Source organism: Dermacentor silvarum, chromosome 1 (genome assembly GCF_013339745.2).
Source record: "Dermacentor silvarum isolate Dsil-2018 chromosome 1, BIME_Dsil_1.4, whole genome shotgun sequence".
In the NCBI taxonomy this organism is placed as follows: Eukaryota; Metazoa; Arthropoda; class Arachnida; order Ixodida; family Ixodidae; genus Dermacentor; species Dermacentor silvarum.
Window position 1 is genome coordinate 144344411 of NC_051154.1, and position 25611 is coordinate 144370021.

General features: G+C 52.1%; 1 protein-coding gene across 4 annotated transcripts in view; it reads right to left on the minus strand.

Moving 5' to 3' along the window:
• LOC119436182 (rhophilin-2-like) overlaps positions 1-25611 on the minus strand; it is a 187742-nt gene that overhangs the window by 43006 nt on the left and 119125 nt on the right. For 3 of the 4 annotated variants that reach the window (XM_037702957.2, XM_037702959.2, XM_037702960.2), the window contains exon 2: positions 5537-5652. In XM_037702957.2, coding sequence (XP_037558885.1) covers positions 5537-5652 — 116 coding nt within the window. Of the gene's footprint in view, positions 1-5536; positions 5653-7334; positions 8103-25611 lie in introns of those variants that run through there. The other variant, XM_037702958.2, reaches the window with a different exon arrangement.

Below are 25611 nucleotides of genomic sequence, written 5' to 3' on the forward strand. Positions count from 1 at the left end.
GAAGCCGCTCACACGACGCGTGCCCACGGATGGCGTGGGCTGCACGAGATGGTGACCCACGCGTGTTCCGCCAACCACGCTGCAGACAGACAGACGACCGACTACCGGTAAGCGCTTCCGTTCCCCGACAACGATTGAACAGACATCATGGGTTGTTTGCTAGGCCGATCGCGAACCGCGCTGTTACCACAAATTTGTAACAAAATAAAAGCGAAAAAAAAAAAAAAAACTTTGGCCGACTCCAGCTATTCTTATGGCTCTGTATACTTATTCATTGCGATAGCAGTTAGTTTTCCGACTCCCCCCTCCAACCGGCCCCAAACTTTGTGCAAAACTTCACTAGTCCTGTTCGAATTACCCCGGCTATATGCAACAATGACGACGGCGGCGACATCATGACACTTCACTGAGTGACATCTAAGAATTGTCTTCGTGAGAGGAAAGTGACTACTTCGCTGCGAACGGCTGGTGCATCGCGCTAAGCTGCGTGAGGGTCGCTTGCTGCTGCCTCCGTAATGCGCAGACGCCGTCGCTCTCAAAAGAGACCCACGTTACCAACCCTACGTGCACAAAGAGCGCAAGCCGCACGACAGCGCGGCGCGGTGGTTCGCGCGCGAATCCATGCAGCTTTGCACTCACGGCCGCGCATGATTTCGATTCCAAGTTGCGGCAGTGGGCAAAGCTTTTTCTTCGCCACATGGTGAAGCTGAAGAAGATGGTGAGGAGGTTTCACGAAAACGGCGCACGCCACTGCGAAAAGGAACGGACGCACACAGAAAGGCGAGATTCGAGCACATTTCATAATGAGCGTAATTCCAGCTCATGCGTAGACTTGTCCAGACTGTACGTGCATGCTATTACCGAGGGCAAGAACAAAGAGACCACAGAATGAAATTGAGGTGTCCATAAACATCTAAATTCACACGTTTGTCGTGTATGCTTTTCCAGATTCTCATCGTTGCCCTATGCCAGATAAACACATATGCTATAGATACCAGAATATCAAGATAGCATTTCGTGGAAAGATACAACGATGTGTTTGTCCGAAATGTACATACTTATTACTACGACGCACAGGAATTTCCCTACGTCAGAACGCGATTGCCGTTCCCACGAAACGAAACTCCGGCCTCGCGCTCAGAAGCAAGACTCCAGCGCGAAGGATGCGCACTTAACAGCGAACTTGTTCGTCACACGAGCAACGCCAGCTGAAACAAAATTAACCCGTGGCGCTGTCTTCGTAAGCTGTGTCTGCTCGGATTTCTGTGCATGCATGTACTATATATTTGCCCTCGTATTTAGTACAGCGTAATTTGCTCACGGTGAAGGCAGACTACTATATAGGTGAGAACTAGAAGTCCTAGGTGAGAGACGGAACAACCACATTTGAGAAACAACTAAGTTGTATCATCTTTTTTTTTTTTCTACGTTGCGGTTATAATCGCAACATAAAAAAGGAAGGTACAATGTTAGTAGCAAAGACTAAAAGAAAGAAATAAGCATTTGATTATCCTGCAAAGTAGACGTAATGCAAGGTATGCGACCTTTAATTGACTTGGTTTCCTAAGCATTCACCATGTCCGTGAATGAATTATGCTGACAGACTCATTTTGCACATGCAAACACAGAAACACAATGACAAACTTAAGATACCCCAATAGAACGCCACTAGAATGTACTGAGGGAACGTCGCAACAATGCTCGCAATTTCAGCATCACGAGGCGCTTAGCAGGGGAAAGAAGTAAGCACGCGGCCGATCGATGTGCCTCGCTGGAGATGCGACCGGTTTCGCACGCTAGGTGCGAAACTAAGCAAACTAAGCGCGAAACGGCGTCTTGAACGGCGCGAACCAAGCAATCACGACTCGTAGCTGGCGAACTGTTTTCACTGCGAGCAAGCTTGCTCTGACTCGGCTGACGTGCTTCGGTCCAGCGCCGCGGGCGAAGCGACTGCCGTTAAGAACACACAAGCACAAGGCGCCACACGGCCCGTACAGACAGCATGCCGTTCGGGGAGAAAAAATGCGGGCGCGCCCTCAAAACGCCTTCGCCGTCCAAAATGTCGCTGCGGCCGCGACAGCCCTTGACACCAAAGCCGCACGATCGTCGTTCGCTATCGCATCAAAAACAAACATAATTCATCGAGCCAGCGCGGTCGTTACAAGCACGTTTTCCGCGGTATATGCCCCAGCGCTGGTGGGTGCTGGGACTCCCATCGCGGACTGCTCCGTCCGCAAGTGGGAAGCCAATGAAAGTGCGACGGCGACAGACAGACAACGAAGCTGCGGGGTGAAAACAAGACACAAAGCAAATAAAGAAGCAGGCGTCTGGGGTTAGAAGTGGATCGCGGCATCGCTGAGGGCGAGCCACGGAGGAATAATAATAGCCAGAAAGGGGACGGAACCATTAGCCACAGGGACACCCCAGAAACTGCCTCCTCCCCTCCAATCACCCTCTCTCCCAGAAGCAGCCGGCAGCGCGGATCGGCCTATCTGGAGCATGCCATCGAACGACGAGGCTCCGAGGAAAAACACGAGGGCACGCGCTCGCGACACGGGGCGACACTGCAAGCAGTACGGGACGGCTGCCACACCCCGCGGCATGATGGTGCGCGATTCCACGCGGACACACACGTCGAAGCGCGCCTATCGCGGCGCATGCACCAAGCAGGGCCTCAATTAAACCTGTATAGGGACACATGAACGAGGAAAACAACTTTCCGCTCTACCTGCTGTTGACCCGCTACTGGTCGCATCTGTTGCTCGGCACGAGAGGTTTGGGGGGGGGGCACCTGGACTGACCAGGACCGTCCACCAACGAACGTTTCTATAACAGCAGGAGGAAAGTAATTATTCGAGCCTTTTAATGGGCTACAACGATTACACTTGTACCCGACACGTGGCCCCTTCGTGCGTTCGCATGTATGCATGAGGTGCGGACACTATGTAGGCCTCTATATGCGCGCATTACGCACGTATACGAACATGCGCGTGCTGTCTAGAGAGTGCCCTATAGCGGTGCGACACTGGGGTTGAACTGTTGGCTGTGGTGCTTCAGAAACAATGCTTATCGGCAAAGAAAGCCAGATCGACATGTAAGCCACGCGGTCGTGATGAGCCTTATATATATATATACCTGAGACTGTAGCTTTCTTTGTTCCGCAACGCGCAAACATTCGCAGTTCATAACGCAACACATCGACAAGTGCGAGCAGCATCACAGAAGGACCATATTATCTCGCGGTAGACTAAACAGTTCGCCAAGATACAGTACTGACATCTGACATTTGCCCAACACACATGCTACTGGAAAACCCTCTGGCTATATTGCACCACGCTGACACACGGTCAGACAACGCTAGCAAAACTCAGCGAGTGCAAAGCCGAAGCGTTTTCAGGAGCGTAAAATTCAGACGGAACGAAGTGCGGAATGGGTGACAAGCAACAATGACTAAAGCACGAACCAGCCGCGAGCTGTTATCGTAAACAAAATCGCGCACCGCAACGCGAGTAGCCTGGAATCTGGAGCAGCATTTCGAAATGATGCATTTCACTTTCCATTCTTTTCGCACTTGGTCATTCGCTCGGACACCGCCGTTATCGCCACAAGCGGCACGATCGAGGATGAGAAATAAAGAATTGAAAACGGAAGGGGTCATAACAAAATACGGCCCCTGATTATTTCCTGCAGAAGCGGAAGGCGGCTCGCTTCCTAGAAATAAAAATATTCTGGCGTTTTACGTGCCAAAGCAACAATCTGCGTGATCATGAGGCACGCCGTATAATGAGGGGGGGGGGGGGGGGGAGGCTCCGAAATAATTCATACCACCTGGGATTGTTTAACGTCCACCCAATGCACAGTACACGGGTGTTTTTTACATTCCTAGAAATACAGCGATCGCTCTCGATTACATGCAGAGTACGGCTAAGAAACCTGTAAAATTCTACCCAGGTGCGTCTTGCATATACAAATCACTCAGGGCACGTATATGTCAGTGTCATATACCACTCACGCGGACATTCTCAACAATAGCGCTCCCGTACAAAGTGGCGTGAAGGTAGTATACAAGAAACTTTAAATTTACATACAGCGCCTTTTGGATGTCGCGACCCTCGGGTCAACGGATGAAAGCCAATGGTGCGAACGTGCCGGCCGTGTTCGCACCCCGGTCTCCAAGGGCAGCGACCACCGCTAACGCGCATCGCTTGTCGCTCGCTGCGCCGTTACGGCCTCTAGCACGATTTAATTGGATAAGCGCGCTCTGGCCTAATTGCGAACGCTTTTGTTCAGTCCTCGCAGAACGGCGAGGTCGCGCCGGAAGGCTTATCGGCGACCCTACCGCGTTCCTAAGTACCACATTATGCGTAATAGGCGCCTCGGGGCGTTGTGGACGGGGCACGACTTGGCTTCGGCAGAACAGCTTCCTACCCTCGCGAACACACACATGTACGCGAAGAAAGGGGAAAAAATAAACTTCTTCGATCACGGACTTCATCCCAGAGCCGTCGATCCCAAAGCCGGTCGACATTTGCTTTTCCGATCGCACCGCACCGCACGCCTTTCCGCAGCACACACATGTTGCAGTGAAAGGGACACAACTAAGCCACAACCTTACGCACAGTCGCAAGCGGTGTGCAGGAGACAACGAAAATAAAAAAAAAAGATAAAAAAAGCATTAACGGGACAGGAAGAACGACACCAATCTCACGGCTAATCCTGCACAGCGCATATTCGCCCAGAGGGCTGGCGGATAAGATGGATAGGCGCGCGCACAGGGAGAACGCCGAGATGTCCCCGCTTCCGGTTGCACAACCTTTACTTCTTTCCGGTCGACTAACCTGAGTGACGCGCGGATTCTCCCCCTTTTGTTTCCACCGCGGTATTTCTCCATCCCTCCCACCATCGTCGCCATTATCCGCTCCCCGCCACCACCGTACGGCAGCCGACCTCGATCGTTTCAGGAGGATAGGAACTGCCATGCATACACGGCCGACTCGCGGGGCCCAATTTCAAAGGAATGTAGTCTTGCGGCGGTCCCCGCGCAGCGACACGGTCTTCGCACCCTCGCAAAACGAACACTGCGAGAAAAAGAAACCGTCGTGCGTCTCCTAAAACTCGGCCACCACTTTCGCGCACCTTGTTGGCTTCCACGCTTTGCGCAGGCGCCTTTTGCCGCCAACGAAAGGCGACCAGGACACAAGACGGCGCTCGTGTCTTGCTTGCCTCTCAGCGGCACCGGCTGAAATGGTGTCGCGAGCACATTTTATTTACGTATATTTGCTATTTATTTAACGGAGTTTCTTTAAGCATCACGAAATGCGCTTGTACCCCTTGGCTGCCGATATACCAGACTTCATTTCATCTGCGCACGCGGGAGAATGCGGTTTCACTCGATGAGTTTTCACCAGCCTTTTCCAATAAAAATGGATTATCATCAACCTTCCGCATGAACGGCGATAGAGCAGCTGTTGCTTTTGCTTTGGTCTGACCAATAGTGACAAGAGGGCAAAAATGCGCACAAAAGGGGTATACTCACTTGAAGAGCTTTTCAGCTCCGTTGCGCATCATCATCTGTTTGGTGATTTCATGGTTGATCTTGGAGCGCCGGTACTGCAGCTTGCCTCGGCACGTGGCAGCCCGAGGATCCGAGCCCTGCAAGAAAACACAAGACGCGTTAGGCACGCACCGTAATCTTATGCAGCAACCCCCCCCCCCCCCTCCATACAATTGACAATATCATCATCATCATCATGAACCTATGTTTATGCATGCCCACTGCGGGACGAACGCCTCTCCCTGTTATCTCTAATTACCCCCGTCTTACCAAGAGAAGGGAAGCGCAGTCGAGGACGGCAGAAAACTAGGTGGGGTGATGAAGTTAGGAAATTTGCAGGCGCAACTTGGAATCAGTTGGCGCATGCAAGACAATTTACAATATAACCCACATTGAATTATTTTCGCTGCCTCCAGTGGGGGAAAACTGAAGGACAGACATTCTGACACTTTTGTTTTGCATCTGACATTTCTTTTATAGCGTACATACATGAAACAGTAGCTGCAGTTACTTTTTGCCACATTGTGATAATGGGGTACAGTTCGAAACACCGCGGAAAAGCAAACAATGAGAAAAAGAAAAAAAGGGACTTCGTCGAGACAGGACTACTACGTTTCTCTATCACTCGAAGCACCGATGGAGAAGTGAAAAGTTAAAACAAAATACCGCGTGGCGGACTTGCGCAACGCGGTCGCACGAAACGCGCGATCGAGAGTTGCAGCTTGCAGCATGCACCGCAGGCAGACTTTCCTGCGCATGCTGAAGGCGATCAAGACGGCGGACAACTCTGCGCGCGACGACGTTTCCATCGAAGCGGGCGACCCCATTGCTGCCGTATCGCGGTAAAGGCAGGGGGCTGTTGCCGAGGCCATTTGCACCAGGTTTTGTCTACGACGCCGCCCCACGGACGACGGGCGCTATGCAAACGCAGCGGTTTTGTCGAAAAAAGATACCAGAATACGCGTACGAGTGCGCGCGAAAAAAAAATCAGCTTTGATAAGATTAAATATATCAGTGAACTGTGCAAATGTACAGATGCCGAGAAAAGCTTTCGGAAAGCAGGGCCGCGAGAAAGCTGAATGTCATCGCTACCTGCTCAATTATCATTTATTGTTCAATAAGTGGGGATGAAAGGCCGCGAGCTGGGTAACTGTCTAGGGGTTTGGGCGGACACCAAGAAGTGCCTCGCAATCGGAAGGGGGGGAGCTTGCATACAAGACAGAGAGAGCAGCTATAGGAATCCAGGGCCGGTATTTTCTAGCGATGCCTTTCCGATGCTAATGCCTTTTCGCGCTTGGTCATTGGTCAGAGCGACGGTCCGCTGACATTATCAACGGGATCAGCCGGCCGTGAGCGGTAGATGATAAGACTAGTATAGAATAAAGCATAACGCATCGCTACAAAATACGGGCCCAGGTGTACACCGTGTGCGTCCTATATATGCGCAGCGAAACCAGGCTGGGTGCCCAGACGGCGACAACATGTTTTGTTTTTCGTTACTTTCCGTGCTCCAAAATTGTCAACCAAATGACAGTCGGCGCAGCCCACGTTTAACACGCGACATAACAAATTTGGTTTCAGCTCGTTTATCTCCTTCGTTCCTTTTGCGAGCACGCGGCCATTCGTGTAGTCGCTGGAGCGAAACTCTTCCCGAGGAGAGGAGGACGTGTATACTAGTGCCGCTGCGCACTCCATTTAATGATCTATTCGCGGAAGACGACGCATATATATGCACGTAGGCTGCGAACCAAAATCACTAATTAAGAAACAAAAGCGGGACCTGTTTCAGGGCGATCACCAGATTGTTCAGGTTTTCAATCCAAGTCTCCATAGCCGGCTGGCTGTCGCTGCTGAGCCGAGTGGCCAGCTTTGCGGCGGTGGGCGAAATTCCACAGCGTCCGAGACAAGTGCACACACGCGGTTCCCCCTCAGACGTCCTGGCACAACGACGAGCACGTGCTTAAAGAGCCACAATGTGGGTCAGTACCGAGCCAGTCCGAAAGCCATCGCAAACCTGCAGCAGCGGGCCGATCCGGCCGGGCCCCACTTCAGCCTATGGTTGGCCTCTCACCAGATTAACGCGCAATTCGCCGCGCGGAGTGGGCGGCCGGGCCGTGCACAAACACCAGTCGATGGGATCTCGAGCGAGCGCACACAGGCCAAAGGCGTTGAGCGAGCGGTGCAGTCTCCTCCGGTCCGGGACGACGACAAACACACACGCGCGCGAGGCGGCGAAAGGCTGTTGACAAACGCCAGCTGCGGCTGGGGACCCGAGACGCAGCCACTTTGCGCTTTCTCTACAACAGAGCTCGGGGAAGTGAAAAACAGACGATCCTTAAACTCGACCACGGCGATCGGGGGGTGTTGCAACTCCGGTGGCAGCCGCGAGGAATTACGGCAGGCAGCAGCATCAACGGCAGCGGTGTTGGAGCTGCGCCGCGGGACGTTTCGGCAACTTCGCTCTCCGTCGACTTCTGGCGGCTCCGGCGAGAGCCAGCGCGACCCACATCACGCGGCGGAGGGCGAGCCGCTGCTCGACGACAAAGCCTTCTCGCCCTCGGCGCTACGAATGGAACGGGCCGCCGTTTCCAGTGCGCTCGACCAGCTCAACGCCCTTGGGAGCCACGCCCCGCCAGATTCGATTTGTATACAGACCCCCGAGGGCCTGGCGGGCGCACTGCCTGCCTGCTCCCGATACTCCCGAAGGCTTATCACCGTGGCTTTTCTTAAACCCCGCATTTACGAGTCCTCTTGTTTTCTGTATTCTGTTCGCCTTACCCCGACAGGTCACCTGGCGGCTGCACCGGTCTCTCCCTGACCTTCTTGGCGAACGGTAAGTTCCAGCGGTGGTAGAACGGGCCCGCGCTGATCCCCAGGCACGTATGCACCCCCACCACCGGATCGGCTAATACGGGACACAACTCCTACAGAAGATGCCACCTCCTCCACCACGCGCAAAGGAACGCGCGTACCGGGTCGAAGACAGGTCGAGACGCTGTCCCCCTTTTTTGTCGCACGACACAACCGGGTTAACAGGCGCCCAGACAAAATAGAAGCACAGGCGACGCACAGATGTCTCGATGCGATTACGGCCATCGCGATGCGCGTGAATGCCTCGAGCAAAAACAGGGGCGGCGAAACGCGTGCGATTATGGGAATCACAAGGAGGGGGGGGGGGGGGGGGGGGAGAGAAAAAAAAACGCGCCGGATCAAGTCGCACTGGCGAGAAGTAGAGATGCCATGTGGCCTTGATCTTACGCGGTACTAAACAACGCACCGTAAAATCGAAATAACAGGACCACACAAAAAATGAAGTGATCAAGGAATAACACGGCCGCTGGCATTGCTTTTTTGCCATTCGCCCGCGACCGCAAAGTGGATCGACAGGTCAGGACCACTTAAACGCAGATTAGTAGACTCAGACTGTGCCACTTTGCGTACGATGACGCTTGCGACAAAACGCAGTACACCATTTATGTCACACACAATGGCGCAGAATTAAAAAAAACCGGAAGGCTTAGGCAGGACTCCACTGATTAATAGCGAAAACAGGGGGAGTGATAAAAGAGAAATCGGTGGCTTCGAGCACACAACGTTCGTTGCAACACAGCGTGCGCTACACGTGTGGTGCGTATCTCTTTTGTTAAGCTGTTCCTTTTTTAATTCGTGGGTTTTACGGGCCAAAACCACGATATTGTGAGACGTTGACCGATGCGATGCCTTTATTTCCGAGCAGTCGCCCGAGTCAGAGACGAAGCACCGCTCGAGACAAAAGATGATGATGAGTCGTATGTACAGATGACGACGACGATATGCACAAATAGCGCTCACACAAGATGATGAGTCGTTTGTAGAGATGACGACGACAATATGCGCAAAATGCGCTCACACTAACTTCCCCCCCTTCAGGAAAGCGGTCAGCAAGACCGCAAACTAGAAAGGGTAGGTACGGCGAATGTAGGGTTTCAGGCGAGATACGTGAACGATTTCCGTAGTGCGGCGGCGGCGGTCAGTAGCTGAGCTGACAGGAGTGACGCGGTAGTTAACGGCCGAAGTTCGTTGCAAAACGGTGTAGGGGCCGAGATATCTGTGGAGAAATTTTTCACAGAGCCCCGGTGCGCGAACAGGTGTCCACAAAAGAACTTCGTCGCCTGGGCGGAACGAAGCAACGCGACGCGTCGCATCATAGCGAATTTTCCTTTTGTCCTGAATGGTAGCGGTGTTGGCGCGGGCAAGTTCACGGCACCGGTAGAGGCGAGCGGCAAATTCCTCAGGAAGAGACGCGGATGGAGCAGCAGGTGCTGAAAGGAGTGTAGTGTCCAAGACGAAAGACGGCGCACGACCGTACACCAGGAAGAAGGGACTGTAATTGGTTGTACGTTGGACGGCAGTATTATACGCAAACGTCACAAAAGGTAGGATGGTGTTCCAGTTGGTGTGATCGGGTCGAACATACATTGACATCATGTCAGACAAAGTTCGATGAAAACGCTCCGTAAGACCATTTGTTTGCGGATGGTACGATGATGTGGTCTTATGGATGGTGTCCGAGGCCTGAAGGACTTCACGTAGGACATGCGATAGGAACGTCTTGCCACGGTCACTCAGGAGGACACGAGGTGCGCCGTGGCGTAAAACGATACTGTGCACGAAAAACTCGGCGACTTCGGAGGCAGTACCAGAGCGAAGAGCGGCTGTCTCAGCGTACCGCGTTAGATGATCCACTGCGGTGACGATCCAGCGGTGACCAGCGGGCGTGAGTGGGAGGGGCCCGTACAAGTCTATGCCCACAATTTCGAAGGGGGTGGACGGGCATGGTAGAGGCTGCAGAGGACCGGCTGGAAGGGATGTCGAGCGTTTTCTGTGCTGGCATGACGCGCAGGATCCAACGTATTTGGCGACAGAGGTGGAGAGGCCCGGCCAGAAACAACGCGTTTTGATGCGGTCGTAAGTCTTATGAAAGCCCAAGTGGCCAGCCGTCGCGTCGTCGTGAAATGCGTCTAATACTTGGAGGCGAAGTGAGCGAGGTATGACTGGTACCCATCGGTTACCGGAAGGATGGTAGATTGATCGAAATAACGCTCCACCTTGAAGCTTAAAACGCGAAAGTTGTCGTCTTAAGCGACTGTTGGGGGGTCGTGCCAAGCCAGTAAGTCGGTCGATCAGCGTACGGCAGTATGGGTCAGTACGTTGGAGTGAGACGAGGTCAGTAGACGGGAGAAAGTCAACTGAGGCAACTGCCTGTCCCGGGCTACTGGGCGTGCGCTGAGACGTGTGGCTAGATGGTGACGTGCATACCAAAGGTGAAGCATGGGCGTTTGGGGACAGCGGGCAGCGCGACAAAGCGTCGGCATCTTGATGTTGTTTGCCAGACTTATACGTGACAGTGAAGTCATATTCCTGTAAGCGCAGTACCCAACGTCCGAGGCGTCCAGACAAGTTTTTCAGGGACGACAACCAACAGAGAGCATGATGGTCGGTCACAACTGTGAAATGGCGGCCGTAGAGATAGGGACGAAATTTTTGTATTGACCACACGATGGCGAGGCATTCCTGTTCTGTAATCGTGTAGTTGCGCTCAGCAGGAGAAAGAGCACGACTTGCATAAGCGACGACTTGCTCTTCGGACTTCTGATTCCGCTGCAGCAGGACAGCGCCAATTCCATGCCCACTGGCATCAGTGTGTAGAATAGTCGGGGCCGTTGCATCGAAATGACGGAGCACGGGCCCTGACGTGAGAACTCGTTTGAGGGTCTGGAAGGCGGCTTCACAGTCGTTCGACCACACAAAGGACGCGCTCGAAGTCAGAAGTTTGTGTAGAGGAGCGGCGATGGTGGCGAAGTCACGGACAAAGCGGCGGAAGTAGGACGCCAGTCCTAGAAAGCTGCGGAGTTCTTTAAGTGCGGTTGGTGGCGGAAATTGCAGTACTGCAGCGATTTTATCGGGATCAGGCTGGATGCCATGCTTACTGACGACGTGGCCCAATACTTTAATGCTTCGGCTTGCAAAGCGACACTTTTTAGTATTGAGTTGGAGACCAGCTTTTGCTAGACACGCGAGAACTTGGTCTAGACGTTGTAGGTGCTGGGAGAAACTCGACGAAAAGATGACAATGTCGTCCAAGTAACAAAGGCAGGTCTTCCATTTTAAGCCACGGAGTACTGTATCTATCATACGTTCAAACGTAGCTGGTGCATTGCACAGTCCAAAAGGCATCACGTTAAATTCGAAAAGGCCATCAGGTGTAGCAAACGCAGTCTTTTCTTTATCTGGCTCATGCATGGGAATCTGCCAATATCCGGAGCGCAAGTCGAGGCTCGAGAAATACTCGGCACCTTGTAAGGTATCCAAAGCATCGTCAATACGAGGCATTGGATAAACATCCTTACGGGTAATTTTGTTGAGCGCCCTATAATCGATGCAAAAGCGCACAGAACCATCCTTTTTTTTAACAAGTACAACAAGAGAAGACCAAGGGCTTGCTGAAGGCCTTATAATGTTGCGTGTCAGCATGTCGTTCACTTGTTCTTCTATAACTTTTCGCTCCGAAGGTGACACACGGTACGGGCGACGGCGAATGATGCGAGAGCCGTCTGTGTCAATTCGATGAGTAGTTTCAGTGGTCTGACCCAGGCCTCGCGAAGAAACGTCAAAACAAGCTTCATGCTTCATTAAAATGGTGAGGAGTGCATCGGTCTGGGCCGGATTGAGATCTGCACTCAAGGTGGCCTTAATAGCACTAGTGTGGCCTTCTGCGGGCGTAGAATGCGCGGAAGATGTGGCGGGCGAAACACTGACGACACATACCGGCGCAGCGTCGGCGAGCTTGGCGACAGTAGACCCTTTCGGCAGTAGTAGTGGCTCAGGAGTCGTATTAAAGGCTGTGAGGCTGGCATAGCCACTCGAGAACCGGACCAAGCAAGAAGCGATCGCGAGTCCTCGAGAAATGCAACGCTGACAAGGTACAACCACTGCGTCTCCGTCGACAATGTCTGTTGACCCAACGGTAAGAATACGTTCTTCGTCTGGTGGGATAAGAAAATCCGCTGCTGCAATAAGGTTGGGACACGGGGAATCGAAAACTGGATAAGTCTCGGTGTCGCTGATGTGAATTCTTGGGTCGCCGCACGAAATTAGTGCAGAAGCAGCGGACAGGAAGTCCCATCCTAATATAATCTGATGAGCGCACGTCGAAAGCACCGCAAGTTGCACATGATGACGAATACCGTCTATCAGAACGCGAGCTGTGCACTGTCCGGTAGGAAAGATGGGAACGTCATTGGCACCACAGAGGACCGGACCAACATACGGCGTTTGCACTTTTCGCAGACGAAAGCACAGTTCACGATGTATAACAGAAATAGCGGCTCCAGTATCTACAAGGGCGTCGACAGAAACACCTTCCACACAAACCGAGATCAAATTGGCGGGGCGAGCAGGAGGAATTGGGACAGTCCGACACGATGCAGTTTCTCCTCCAAAAACTGCAGCCTCTAGTTTTCCGAGCGGGTGTCCACAACATGGGAAGCAGCGCGCAAGGGCGATGAGGAACGGCGGTAAGGTGAAGGAGAGCGACGCCGGGGCGAGCGGGATGCTCGAGCCATGTCCTGGGAAGGTGAAGGAGAGCGACCAGAGGAGGTTGTGTACGGTCCGGGAACGTAGGAATCTGGTCCTGGTGTCCTGTCTCGCTCAAAGTTGGCGTAGCCTCGCCTTTCACCTGGGTGACGCCCGGGAACGTAGTAATCAAACCTAGGTGCGCTGTCTCGCTCAAAGGTAGCATAGCCCCGCCTTTCATCCTGCTGACGCCGACGGCAGTAGCGAGAAATGTGGCCGCGAATACCGCAGTAGAAACAAACCGGGCGCGACGACCGCCACGGAGAGTAGTACGGCTGCGCAGGAGTATTCGCTGCCAGCGAAGCTAGGGGGTCGCGGTAAGCTTCGGTAGGTGGAGACTGAACGGTCGAGGGAGGCCGGGAGGCAATTTCGGCATAGCTGGGCGGACGAAATGGTCCAGTAGACTTTTCCATTGGGGCGTTTGTCATCGACGCCAGTTCGTCCTTAATGATGTCACGCAGTCCAGTAGGAGCGGGGTGAACGGTCGCAAGCGTCGCAGGTCCGGAAAGGTGTCCGTGAAGTTCCTCCCTGATGAGAGTGCGTATCAGGGCTCGCAAGTCAGCATCACCGTTGAGACGAGGGTCGCAAGAGGCGCGTGGCAGGCGAATAGACTGCAGTGTGTCTAGACGTTGGCATGCTGTGATAATATCACCAACGCAGGTTGGGCTCTGCATGACGAGAGCATTAAAGGCGACCGTGTTGATGCCCTTCAGTATGTGGCGAACGCGGTCAGCTTCCGCCATGTCACTCTGTGCGCGGCGGCAGAGAGCGAGGACGTCCTCAATGTAGGATGTATAGGACTCGTCCTTGTCTTGTACGCGCGTTGCCAGCCTCTGTTTCGCGATTTCGGATCGTCCAGACGACATGCCGAATATCTGGCGAAATTGCTGGGTGAACGATGGCCAGTCCGAAAAGTCACTTTCGTGGTTAAAAAACCACGTCTTCGCAACTTCGGTTAGGTAAAAGGAGACATACCGCAATTTGTGCGTGTCGTCCCAATGGTTGGCGTCGCTGGCTCTGTTGTAGTGATCGAGCCAGTCGTCCACGTCGTCGCCGCGGAGGCCGGCAAAGACGGGAGGATCGCGGTGTGTGGTGTTCACCGTCCAGGTAGGCCCAGCTGGCTGAGCAGAGGTGGTAGCAGCACTGGTGGATGGGTTGGATTCTGCCATCACCCTGGTAGGCGAGAGCAAACGACGACCGGACCGGAGCTCCAGGGGAATCGGGAAAGTAAGAGGACGTGGGAATCGAAGCACGCTCCACCACTTGTGAGACGTTGACCGATGCGATGCCTTTATTTCCGAGCAGTCGCCCGAGTCAGAGACGAAGCACCGCTCGAGACAAAAGATGATGATGAGTCGTATGTACAGATGACGACGACGATATGCACAAATAGCGCTCACACAAGATGATGAGTCGTTTGTAGAGATGACGACGACAATATGCGCAAAATGCGCTCACAATATGATTATGAGGCACGGCGTAGTGGAGGACTCCGAGTTAACTCGGACCACCTGGGGTTCTTTAACGTGCACCCAATGCACGGTATACACGGGTGTTGCATTTCTCCCCCATCAAAATGCGGTCGCCGTGGCCAGGGTTCGATCACGCAACCTCGGGCTTTGCAGCGCAATACCAGAGCCGCCACCACGGCGGGTTTTGTTGAGCTGTGGTCATTTCAGTCATGCAACACCGACATATGTCCGAATTCCCACGTTGCCACGAATTTTTTCGCATTTATGCGGCTGCTCCGAGGCTTCATAACGTGTTGATACACTTCTGACCCACGCGGTTGAGCGCCACAGCCACCCCATCACATTGATGCGTCCAAAGTACAGACGGACGCCAACGAAATGACCTGACAAAGAAGGCTGTGTGCCCTTTAACAATTAATACATTTTTTATTCATCGTGAAAGCCTTTACAGCGATGACGACTGCAACGAATTCGCCAGTCAAACGACGGAATTTAGGCGGTCCCGACGGCTTATCTGTTTGCTTCAAAACAAACGCACGCAGCTGCTTCGCCACAGCTTTCCGCAGCCGCCACACAGCTGCTGTGCGCATAGGGATCACCGGTCGACACGGAAACCCCCAATGAGCCACTGCAAACCAGATAAAACGTACGGGTGGCGCTGGAAATCGCACTTTTGAAATCGCATTAATCACCAATGGAACCGGAAGTGAGTACGCTTCCTACTACTTTATTTAACGAAGAAAACAGAGTTACGACGGCCAAAATGAACTTTTTGGCCATGCACACCCCTCGCAATGAAAGTAAATGGGAGAAATGACGGCGGCAATTCCACGATTCGCCGAAACCCATCTGTCCACCTCGGCCGCAACTGCGCGGCTATGCCTTTCCAAGGAAAGCACACACGGAGCGTCAGAGGTGGAATGTGCATTCGCGAGCCGAAAATGTACCGCGTGCGGCTACATGTTTAATGAAGCCTCGCGCGCGCCGAAAGCACGCCGATGGGCGTTCCGTGTTCAAGCCGGCGTGGCCGCGAATATCATACATATCGGACCGCAGCAGCGGAGAACGCTCGTCCTCGCCCCATGCGCCTTTTTTTTTTTTTTTTTTTTTTTTTTTGTGGGACGCACTGGGGCCGCGTGCATCGCGTACCACCGATCGCTGGGCCGCGCACGTGCTACGGGGCCACCGCGGCGGCGGCGTGACTCGCGTGAAACAGAATCCGGCGCGCGCACCGCGCGCGGTCGGCTAGACTAAAGCCCCTCAATAGGCTAGACTACCCAACTCGCAAGCACTCGCACCACAAGTGCAGATCGAGCGCCAAGACTGCTTCTATTATGGGCACGCGCTGGCCCCCATGGAGAGCCGCAAATGAAAGCGCACTCACGATGAGCGCCCAGATTGCCGGGCACTAATAACGCGAACTGCCGCTCCATCATGGGGCCGACCCTGATGTGCCGGCACATCCACGTGCGCGTTCGGCGCGCACACGACGACGTTTAACGAACTGTTCGCAAACGATACGCTGATCGCGGTATATACTCGACGCGCTAAACTCAAGACACCAGGGCGCGCGAGCAGGAAGCTAGCGATATTCAGGGGGCAACTCCGCAAAATCGGACGAATGACGCCCTCCCCTCCTCGCCGCCCCCTCGATCGTAAACCACCGAGTCTGTCCTGTTCGATAGAGCCTGCCTGCCTGCTGTTTTTGCGTTTTACTGTACGACACCAAAATTTGACATCGAATGCGGCCGGGGTTCATACTCGTGTGTCATGTTAGCGCTCACCAGCAAATTTCGTGCGATCAGCTGGCGAGTAAAGAGAAATCAGAAGCGACGAAAATATTGCATTCCGCGACGAGCAAAGAACGAAAAAAAAAAAAAAAAACCCCTGCATTCCAACTAATTGCATAAGACCGTGTCCTCGGAATGTACAAATGAACCAGAAATATCGGTTCTCGGATCCCTGCAGGGCGCTGACGCGCGAATCGGCGTGAATTTGGGAGGCGACGCGCGGTTGTCTGGACGAGCGGCAGCGTGGTTGCGCATGAGAGCACCGGGCCTTCGAAATATCCGCCACCGTTCGTGCAGAGTTCACTCAGATCATATATAGTGCACAACCTTGCGCTCGCTCTCGGTTCCACTTGAACAGCAACTGTACTATGTTCTCTTTAGCGAGAATATACAGAGTGTCCCAGCTAAACGTAGCCAATGTTTTAAGAACGACGGACTGTGGGAGGCTCAAACCAACTCAGTGGTGTTGAGGATCGCGTGTCCTAGTCTGCGGTATTTTTTTTTTCGTTCTTCAAAGTCAATTCATTAGTATAAACTAATGGCCTAACTTTTTAAATATTGGCTGCACCAAGAAAGTGCCAATACGAAAGTTGTAGATCACATGCAAAATGACCAATTGAAGTGTTTACAACTAAGTAGCATTGATGGAGCTTCTTGTAATATATATATATATTACAGTATATGCTTCAATACCGAATGTTTCCGGTATAAAACATCTCCTTAGGCGAAAACCGGCGAAAGAAATGCAATTGGGAACGCACGCGCCATGGACGGAAGGATGTTCCGTCCGGCGGCTCGGAACCTCTGCGCGCATGCATTTTGCGCTCACTCTTTCAGGGGCTTGCAAAGAGCTAGCCAGCTAGACAGACCTTAATTTTTATTCGTTTCTATCCATACCTTCTTTCTTTTCTTTTTTTCCCCCGTTCCGAAGTCACACGCCGCACATCGTGAAGAAAAAAAAAAAAAAGTTTCCCGAACCACATAACAACGGTAAACGTTCCGCAGGAATCCGAAACGGCTTTCCCTGGAGCGGACGGACGTCGCGGGAGGATGCTGGACGCGCTATGCCGGTTGCTCCGCGGGCTCGCGACGCGAGCGCATCTGGGCGCATCGCGCGGACCATTAGCGCCAAAACGCGCGCCACAGCCGCATTTGCGTCTCGCGGGGCCGCCGCTTCACCACTGCGTGACAGGACAATCCCTGCGAGGCGCCAAGGCACTGGCGCGGTTGCGTTGCATGGCAGGCAGCGTGGGCGCACGCGTTCCGGACGCACGCATCCGCCCAGACAGGCGAAGCTATACCGTGCACAGCCGGAAGGAACGACGACGCGGAAAAAAGAAAACCTTGTCCTTATGGCCCGGCTTATTTTTTACCTTTCTCTGCGCGACGGCTTTTGCGTCGCCTATATACGACGCGCGCCTCTCTCTCGGTTTGCCGCTTTCGCCGGTGGCATCAATTACGAGCAGGACTGGACGCGAGTAAAAACGCCAAGGAAAACGACACGCGCGTCTGCAAGCCGATGGACGCATTATGCGGTTACAGCCCACGACGCTAAAGCAAGGAAAGCGTGCTGCGCCCCTTCGGGCGCACACCAACCGGCCATCTCGTTTCAGCAACGCGCGAGCAAGCTCAGCGCGAACAGGTGCCGAACGGCTAACATGCGCTGAAATGCGGAAGCAGCGATCAAGCGGGGCCAATACAAAGGGACGACTATTACGAATCGATTATTCTTAATGAACGAGCGACAAATAACTTCAGGTACAGTCCACACGTATACGGAGGCGGCGTGATTGTATATATAGCGAGGTCGCGCCGAAAGCGGCGGCGCACGCAGAACAAACAGATGCAAACGCGTAATCAATCCACGCTGTGACGAGTGGAAGTGGGAGCCAGAGTACGCCGTCGCAGAATGTTGGGATGCTTACTGGTACCGCGCCCGAGCAGCTGGGGGGTGTTGCAATAGGCGGAGTCAGTAAATGGCAGTGCGAGCAAGTTACCATAACCATGCTGGCGTGCGAACATATGTTGCACTTCGGAAAGATGCGCGACCATTTTCAGGCACCGTTTTTGTGCAAGGGGGGCGGGAGGAGGGAAGCGAGAGAGAGAAACCTAATATTAAACTTGAGCGGTCAACCATATAACACTAATTGTAGCTATACGGTGACCGCAAGCTTCGGCATGCGATCTTTTCATTCAGCCAGGCCTCAGTAAAGCAAGCTTCGAGAAGACAAGCAAAGTACGCGAGATCAGTTTTGCGCGCTGGAGATTGAGATTGAGCAATGAGATTGCGCGCCATCATTATCAAAACAGTGCAGCGGGCAACACAAAAACGCAAGCTCCTGCGCCTGTCATGATGTTCATTTGGAATGAACAAAATGACTCTCAACTCGACCACATTAAAATACACACAAACAAACGCACGTTGTGGTGAGCGAACTGCTGCGCTGTGTGCGTGCTTTTCTGCCGATAGAAACGACTCACGGTGACCGCAACATGCTATACACCCGGCATCAATAAAAGAAAACAAGTCATAAGCCCTATTCCGTGCCTTTTTTTTTTTCTTCTTTTTTTTTTCGGTGTCTTACGAACACTCAGCAGCTTTGCGTTTCACAGCATGTCGAAAAATCAACATGTCCGGAATCGTTCTGACTATTCATGTTGTCCGCAAAGATGCAAACCTCTTTCTGGTAGCGGGTTCTACTGAAGGCACTTTCAGTCTATCTGCGCTGCTGCTGGCCAAAGAAAGAAAGAAAGAAAGAAAGAAAGAAAGAAAGAAAGAAAGAAAGAAAGAAAGAAAGAAAGAAAGGAAGAAAGGCGTTCCCTGTCGTTCCCTACACAGAACAGCATATCACAGAAGGCATCTTTGAGAGTGAGTGAAAACATCTTTATTACTCCTACTGCAAACGGTTCCTATATCTGTACGCTATCCGTCTTATTTTAAAGGGGTCCTGAATCACCCATCGGGCTTGGTGAAAAAACATAGTCCTCGAATAGCATACGCTGCTGTGAACAGCTCGCAAGCGGAGCGCGAAGTCACCTTTCTCTCAAACGCTCTCTCTTCAACAGTATCCCGCTCCTCACTCTTTTCTGGACGCTTTATTTTGTACTATGGCAGATTCCCATACGCGGATGCTATCAATCAAGATGGGTGTTTGCATCAGAGCGCGTCTTCCTACTGTTAGTGTGTATATTTATTGATGCAGTTTAATAAACAGGCTGAAGTAAGCGAAAATCTGCTTTCGAATTTCGATAAGAATTACTTTCTTCCGGAAGAAGCCGGTTATCGTCTGCTCATGGTCGGCCTCGGTCGCCCGCGTAGGAAAACTTTGGCCACCGGGTCTCGCTAATTTCGACGAGTTTTGAACACTCAACTAGCCTCGAACCACGCGAAACTTAAGGTCAGACCACACGCACGCTTGCCAGAGCGCGCTCACTCCTGGCCGCTCCTGTGGAAGACTTCGATTCGCATTGAGCTATTGATAGCGTTTCAAAATGCGCAAGTTGGATGTGGCTACTATCCGTCGGTCAAGCTGGTGTATGGCAAAGCCGGTCCGCACCACGTAGCACGGCCAGACTGGATCATAGGAGCGCGCACTCAAGCCCTGTCGTGCACAAACCAAACGCTGCGCATATACGCAGCGTTTGCAGTTGCGTGTAGCTGCGGCCTGCTACACTTCGTTTATTCCTTATTCTGATTCTGTACATTAGAAGTGAATCAACTGCGGTAACAGGGATACTTCTGCGTCATACGTCTGCCCGAGCTATATAATGCCGAAAGACAAGTGTTGTGCAGAGTGTTGGACCAATTGTACAATCGTCCACTAGCGGAACTAATAGGTCAGTGCTCCGACAGAACATCCGCGCTGAAGGCCTTAAGGTACGTTCATACTACGTACGTAATGTGCAGATATTTCGCAAGAAGCGGAAGCGCAAACGCAGAAAGCGCAACTAAATTGTTCAGACTACACTCGTATATGAAGCCTTAAGAGCGCAACAGTCGTCACGCGCGCGAGCGTAATTGTTGGAAGGCCCGCTACTTTTACGTTTAATACAGATACGACAGTTACGGCGTGGCCAATAAGCGCCGCAGTTTCGGTTTTAAATTCCCGGTGACGCGACTACCGGCATCCCCAGTTAGAGCAACGGCCCAACGGACATGGCTGCGTGTGTGCGTAGTTGTGTGCGCAGTCTGTTTACAGGCGCCATGTTGAAATCCACTGAGACGAAACTGGCCCGCTCACGTTTTGATTGGCCGGTCTTAAGATGCGTAACGTATGCAACTGACAATGTGAACGACCAGCATTGTTAACGATCTTAACGCTTGTAACGCGCGATACGGTCTTTATGACAGATGCGCGCTTTGCTAACGTTACGACCGCAGTCTGAACATACCTTTACTCGTGTTAATAAGGTTCCTGCGGTCTACGGGCCTTCACGATAGACTAACAACGCCGCCCCTATACCGCTCTATAGTGTATGTGGTTTGTTTGGGCTCGTCTCTCTCTTTTTATCCCCTACCCCTTCCCCCCGTGCACGGTAGCCAACCGGAACTACCTCTGGTTAACCTCCCTGCCTTTCTATGCATCCTTTCTCTCTTTCTCTCTCTGTTTTTAGCTTTTGAAGTTGGGGAAAAAGAGTACAGGGCAGTGTAGCCCCGCAGTGTTTTGCACGTTACTTCCTGCGCTGCATCTATTGGATGCGGTGGACAATTCACAACACAACATCCGTTTCTTCACTTACGCAAGACGATGCGCCTTGAACTAGCAACGGGTGAAACCAAATCAAGTGCTTCCGGCTGATGATCGATGCCGTCTAATTTCGCAGCTTATGGATGAAGAAATCATTCACTAGGAACCAATGAGACGCATCGATCCATCATTTTATATCGAACGCGTATGTGTGTGTGTGTGGGGGGGGGGGGAGGTGGGAGGGGGTAACAATGCACTTCACCCATGGGCGCCGTGACTAAACACTGAATCGAACACAATCTCGGAACAGAAACACGAATAATTTACAAAAACGCGACGTCCCCATTCTGCTGACTACCAGTGGGCGGTTACAACGACCTTCTGCACATGTCGTGGGCACTGAGCAAAGGTTTTTCACGACTATTCGCGGACAGCGTGGCGCCACTACCGCCGGCGACAGCGCCCACGGCAGGGATCCTCGCGGGACGCCAAGAGTGGGCCGTCGTCGCGGGGTGAACGCACCGCGACAGGTGTCGGCAGTCACCGGGCCGCTATCGACCACGCCGCTTCCAAGGCACGCACGCACAGAGGCAGCGGGAGGCACTGACAAGGGTATCGCGCTGTCCTAACGCTCGGCACCGGAAATCGGGGACGTCACTTAGCACCGGAAGAACAAGACGAGTGCGCCCACGTGTTCGAGCCGCCATTAAAGCCCGCGAAGAATACGACACAAAGAAACGGCCACGGGTTAATACGGGGGTGCGGCCCCGCGCGCTCGTCAAGTCCTCAAGCGGGCGCACTTGTTCGCGACGGCGCGCGCAAGGACCATTTGCCGGCTTCCCCAGAGTCGAATGCCATCATTGCAGCGGCCCACCAAGCGCTCGCGTGCTAAGGACACCGGCATGCGGATGAAAGATGGCACAAAAGGAAGCCGCCCTCTGCGTGATTTCGCCCTCCAGTTTAGTGCCGTCTTTCATTTCTGGCGTGCGGCAACCGCTCCGGCAAGCAGTTGCGGCGCCGCACGCTCGCTATCAGGCTCGCCGCGGCGATTACGAATCCCCGGCGGACAAGTCGTGATACGTCACTGTGGGTGTGTCGCAGCGCGCCCTCAGATCATGGCGCAGTCCGCGAGGGTGGGCACGCCCACCGTGATTGCAGCGACGCCGCTACGAAGTTGTTGCACGACGCACCTTCGGCGCTTTGAGCGCGCTTGTGTCATCGTCTTTTCGAGCCTCATTCCTGAGGGTACACCTATGTATGTACGAGTGAACGCAACGTAAGTGAACCCGCCGCAGGAAGGAAACCGTGCGCGCCAGTGAAAGTTTACAAGAGGAAGGGACGAGAGTCGCACGCGAGTAAGAAATGAGAAGCTGGAAGAATGCTTATTCAAATGTATGCCGTTAGCCTCGCGCCGTGATGAACTAACACAAGCCGCTGCAAGCTGCCCGCAGAAACGTCGCCGAGTTGGACTAAAGCCACTCCATACACGTTTTCGCCGATGCTGGCGCGTGGATGGAGGGGCTTTAAGTTGAAACACAGTCGCAAGCACATGGAAAAACACGCCGACGCTTTCCAAATCTTCCATCAAATACTGAACACTACAACGTAGATGGATCCCGCGAACTAGGAAGAGTGACACTGCTTTTAGCAGCGGATCCTGACGACCAGAGCATGCATGCGTTCACTGCGCCGACGGTCTATACACGTTCGTCGCATCTCAGCAACCACCGACTATAGGATTAAAGCAAACGATGCACACGGATAAAACAGATTTTTAGATTAGGGGACGCAAACCGCCGGGCGTACACAAGAACCCAAAGCGAGCACAAAAGAGCACGAAGAGCCCACAATGGAGTTTGCGTCCCACAACGCCTGGGTGTGGCTTGCGGCCCCAGAGCTAAAACTCTCTACTATGTCCTGGTCCGATATTTCTTACGTTGCGTAGTAAGAAAAATGAAAACCACATACCAACTATTAATCGCTTTCGGCGGACTAGTCGCCACGCTCGCAACGTTTATTACGAATATATATATATATATATATATATATATATATATATATATATATAGAGGGTGTTTTTTTAGCTGCACCAATTTTTTAAATTAGAAAAATATATATCTTGTTCACGTTATCTTTACCATTCGAGTGCACCGATTGGCGGCCTCTAGATACAGAGCAATTTCCGCACTTACGTGCGTAATTAGCAAAGTTACGCTAATTAACTTTCTAATTATCAACAATAGGTGACTACAGCAAATGAGTACTTTGGAGCCCGTCCTCGACACTACCTATCCCAACGATCAAATTTTCAATAGCGGAGTTCATGTGAGAGCTAAGCGACCAATTAATTCCCCCTGGCAGGCTCCTTGAAACCGAAACTGGCCGCAAAAAGAGCGTCGTTGTCGTCGATATCGCCTTTCGTCACGTCTCCGAGGTAGGCGCCGGTCCGGCCCGCGAGCAGCTTGCGTTATCGCCTTGCTATCTGCGGAGTTCGCCGTCGACGCTACAGACTGATATGACGTAATATGACGCCGTGCCTGCAGTATCTAAAAGCCCAAGGAGTGGGGTTCGCGCTACAGCGCAACGTGGCGCCCGACGGAATGACGAAGTAAATTTGGCGGCCCGCTGGCATTGAAACGCCGCAAAAAGCAAGGAGATAACGCAAGCTGCTCGTTGGGCCGGACCAGCGGTGACGTCGGAGACGTGACAAAAGGCTGAGGGGCGGCGACATCGACGACACAGACGCTCTTTTTGCGGCCAGTTTCAGTTTCAAGCTGCCTGCCAAGGGGAACTAATTGTTTGCGTAGCTCCCACATGAACTCCGCTATTCAAAATTTGATCGTTGGGCTAGGTAGTGTCGAGGACGGGCCCCAAAGTACTCATTTGCTATAGCCACCTATTGTTGATAATTAGAAAGTTAATTAGCGTAACTTTGCTAATTACGCACGTATGTGCGGAAATTGCTCTGTATCTAGAGGCCGCCCATACGTATACACTCGAATGGTAAACATAACGTGACCAAAATTTACATTTTTCTAATTTTAAAAATTTGGGGCAGCTAAAAAAAAAACACCCTGTATACAGGGTGTTTCAGCGAACACTTTCAAAATTTATTTAAGGTTGCCTGTGGCAGATAGGCTAAATCTAGTTGATGAGCTGATCTACTCGAAGAGGCGGACATTACTTGCACAAAAAAATTTGAATGCATAATCGACTAGTTAACAAAAATCACTAATTAAGTATTTGACTAATTACCTGATGGCCCATATTGTAATTTACAAGTTTTAGCCATGAAGTTCGCAAGGCGGATCCACTTAGAATTAATTCTCATGATGGCACCAGTTTCGAGATATTCCCGAACTTTGCAGAGAAATGCATTGGCGTTCCAGTTAATTTTGTGCTTCAATGCATAAAGCGACGTTTTGTTAAGAACCTAACTGGAACGCCAATGCATTTCTCCGCAAAGTTCGGGAATTAATATCTCGAAACTGGTGTCATCCCGAAAATTCGTTCTAAGTGGATCCGCCAGGCAAACTCCACGGCTACAATTTGTAAATTGCAATATGGGCCATCAGGTAATTAGTTAAAGACTTAATTAGTGATTTTTGTGAATTATTCGGTTATGCATTTCAATTTATTGTGCAAGTAATGTCCGCCTCTTCGAGTAGACCAGCTCATTAACTAGAATCGGGCTATCTGCCACAGGCAACCTTTAAGAATTTTTGAAAGTGTTCGCTGAAACACACACACACACATAATATATATATATATATATATATATATATATATATATATATATATATATATATTCCAGCGCTGCCATGGGTCAGTAAGGCAGTGGAAACTTGACTGCATAAGGCCAATGTGAGTGCTGACTCGCAGGGCGAGTTACACTCGAAAAGGTGTCGCGCCTCCAGTCGTTCCATGAATTACTCCGACCGTTCGCGATGCAAATCAAGAGAGGTGCCCTTGTCGGCCACTTCCTTTTGCAGTTGCACCCGCACCAACAAGCACTTCTTTTCTGACTTGCCATATCAGATGATAAGATAAACACTACTAACAAGCAAGCAGTCGCAAAGCCGAATGGAACACAATGGCGTTATCGCATCTGCCACATTCTTTTTCCTCTTGCTGCCATACGTGGGTATTTACAAAACCCAAGGCCCATCGGCCTGTTAGCACTGAGGTTGCAAAGGCCAGTGGGAAACGGAAAGCACTGTCAAGGAGCTTCTACATAGGGAGACGGCGCTAAGGGCTTTGTGCACCTGATCGGCGTTCACCTTCGAGCTTCAATACGATCACTACGAGACTCTTGCCACGCACAAGTACGCTCACGATTTTCCGAGTATAGTCGCATAGAACGGATAGTTTAAGCTACAAAAACGTCGCGACCGCGATGTTTGCATCGCTGCTTTTTGTTTTCTCTCTCTTCGCCTGCACTGCAGATTATGTTGTCAAAATGATCGTCTTCACGCAACGAAAAAAAAAAAAAA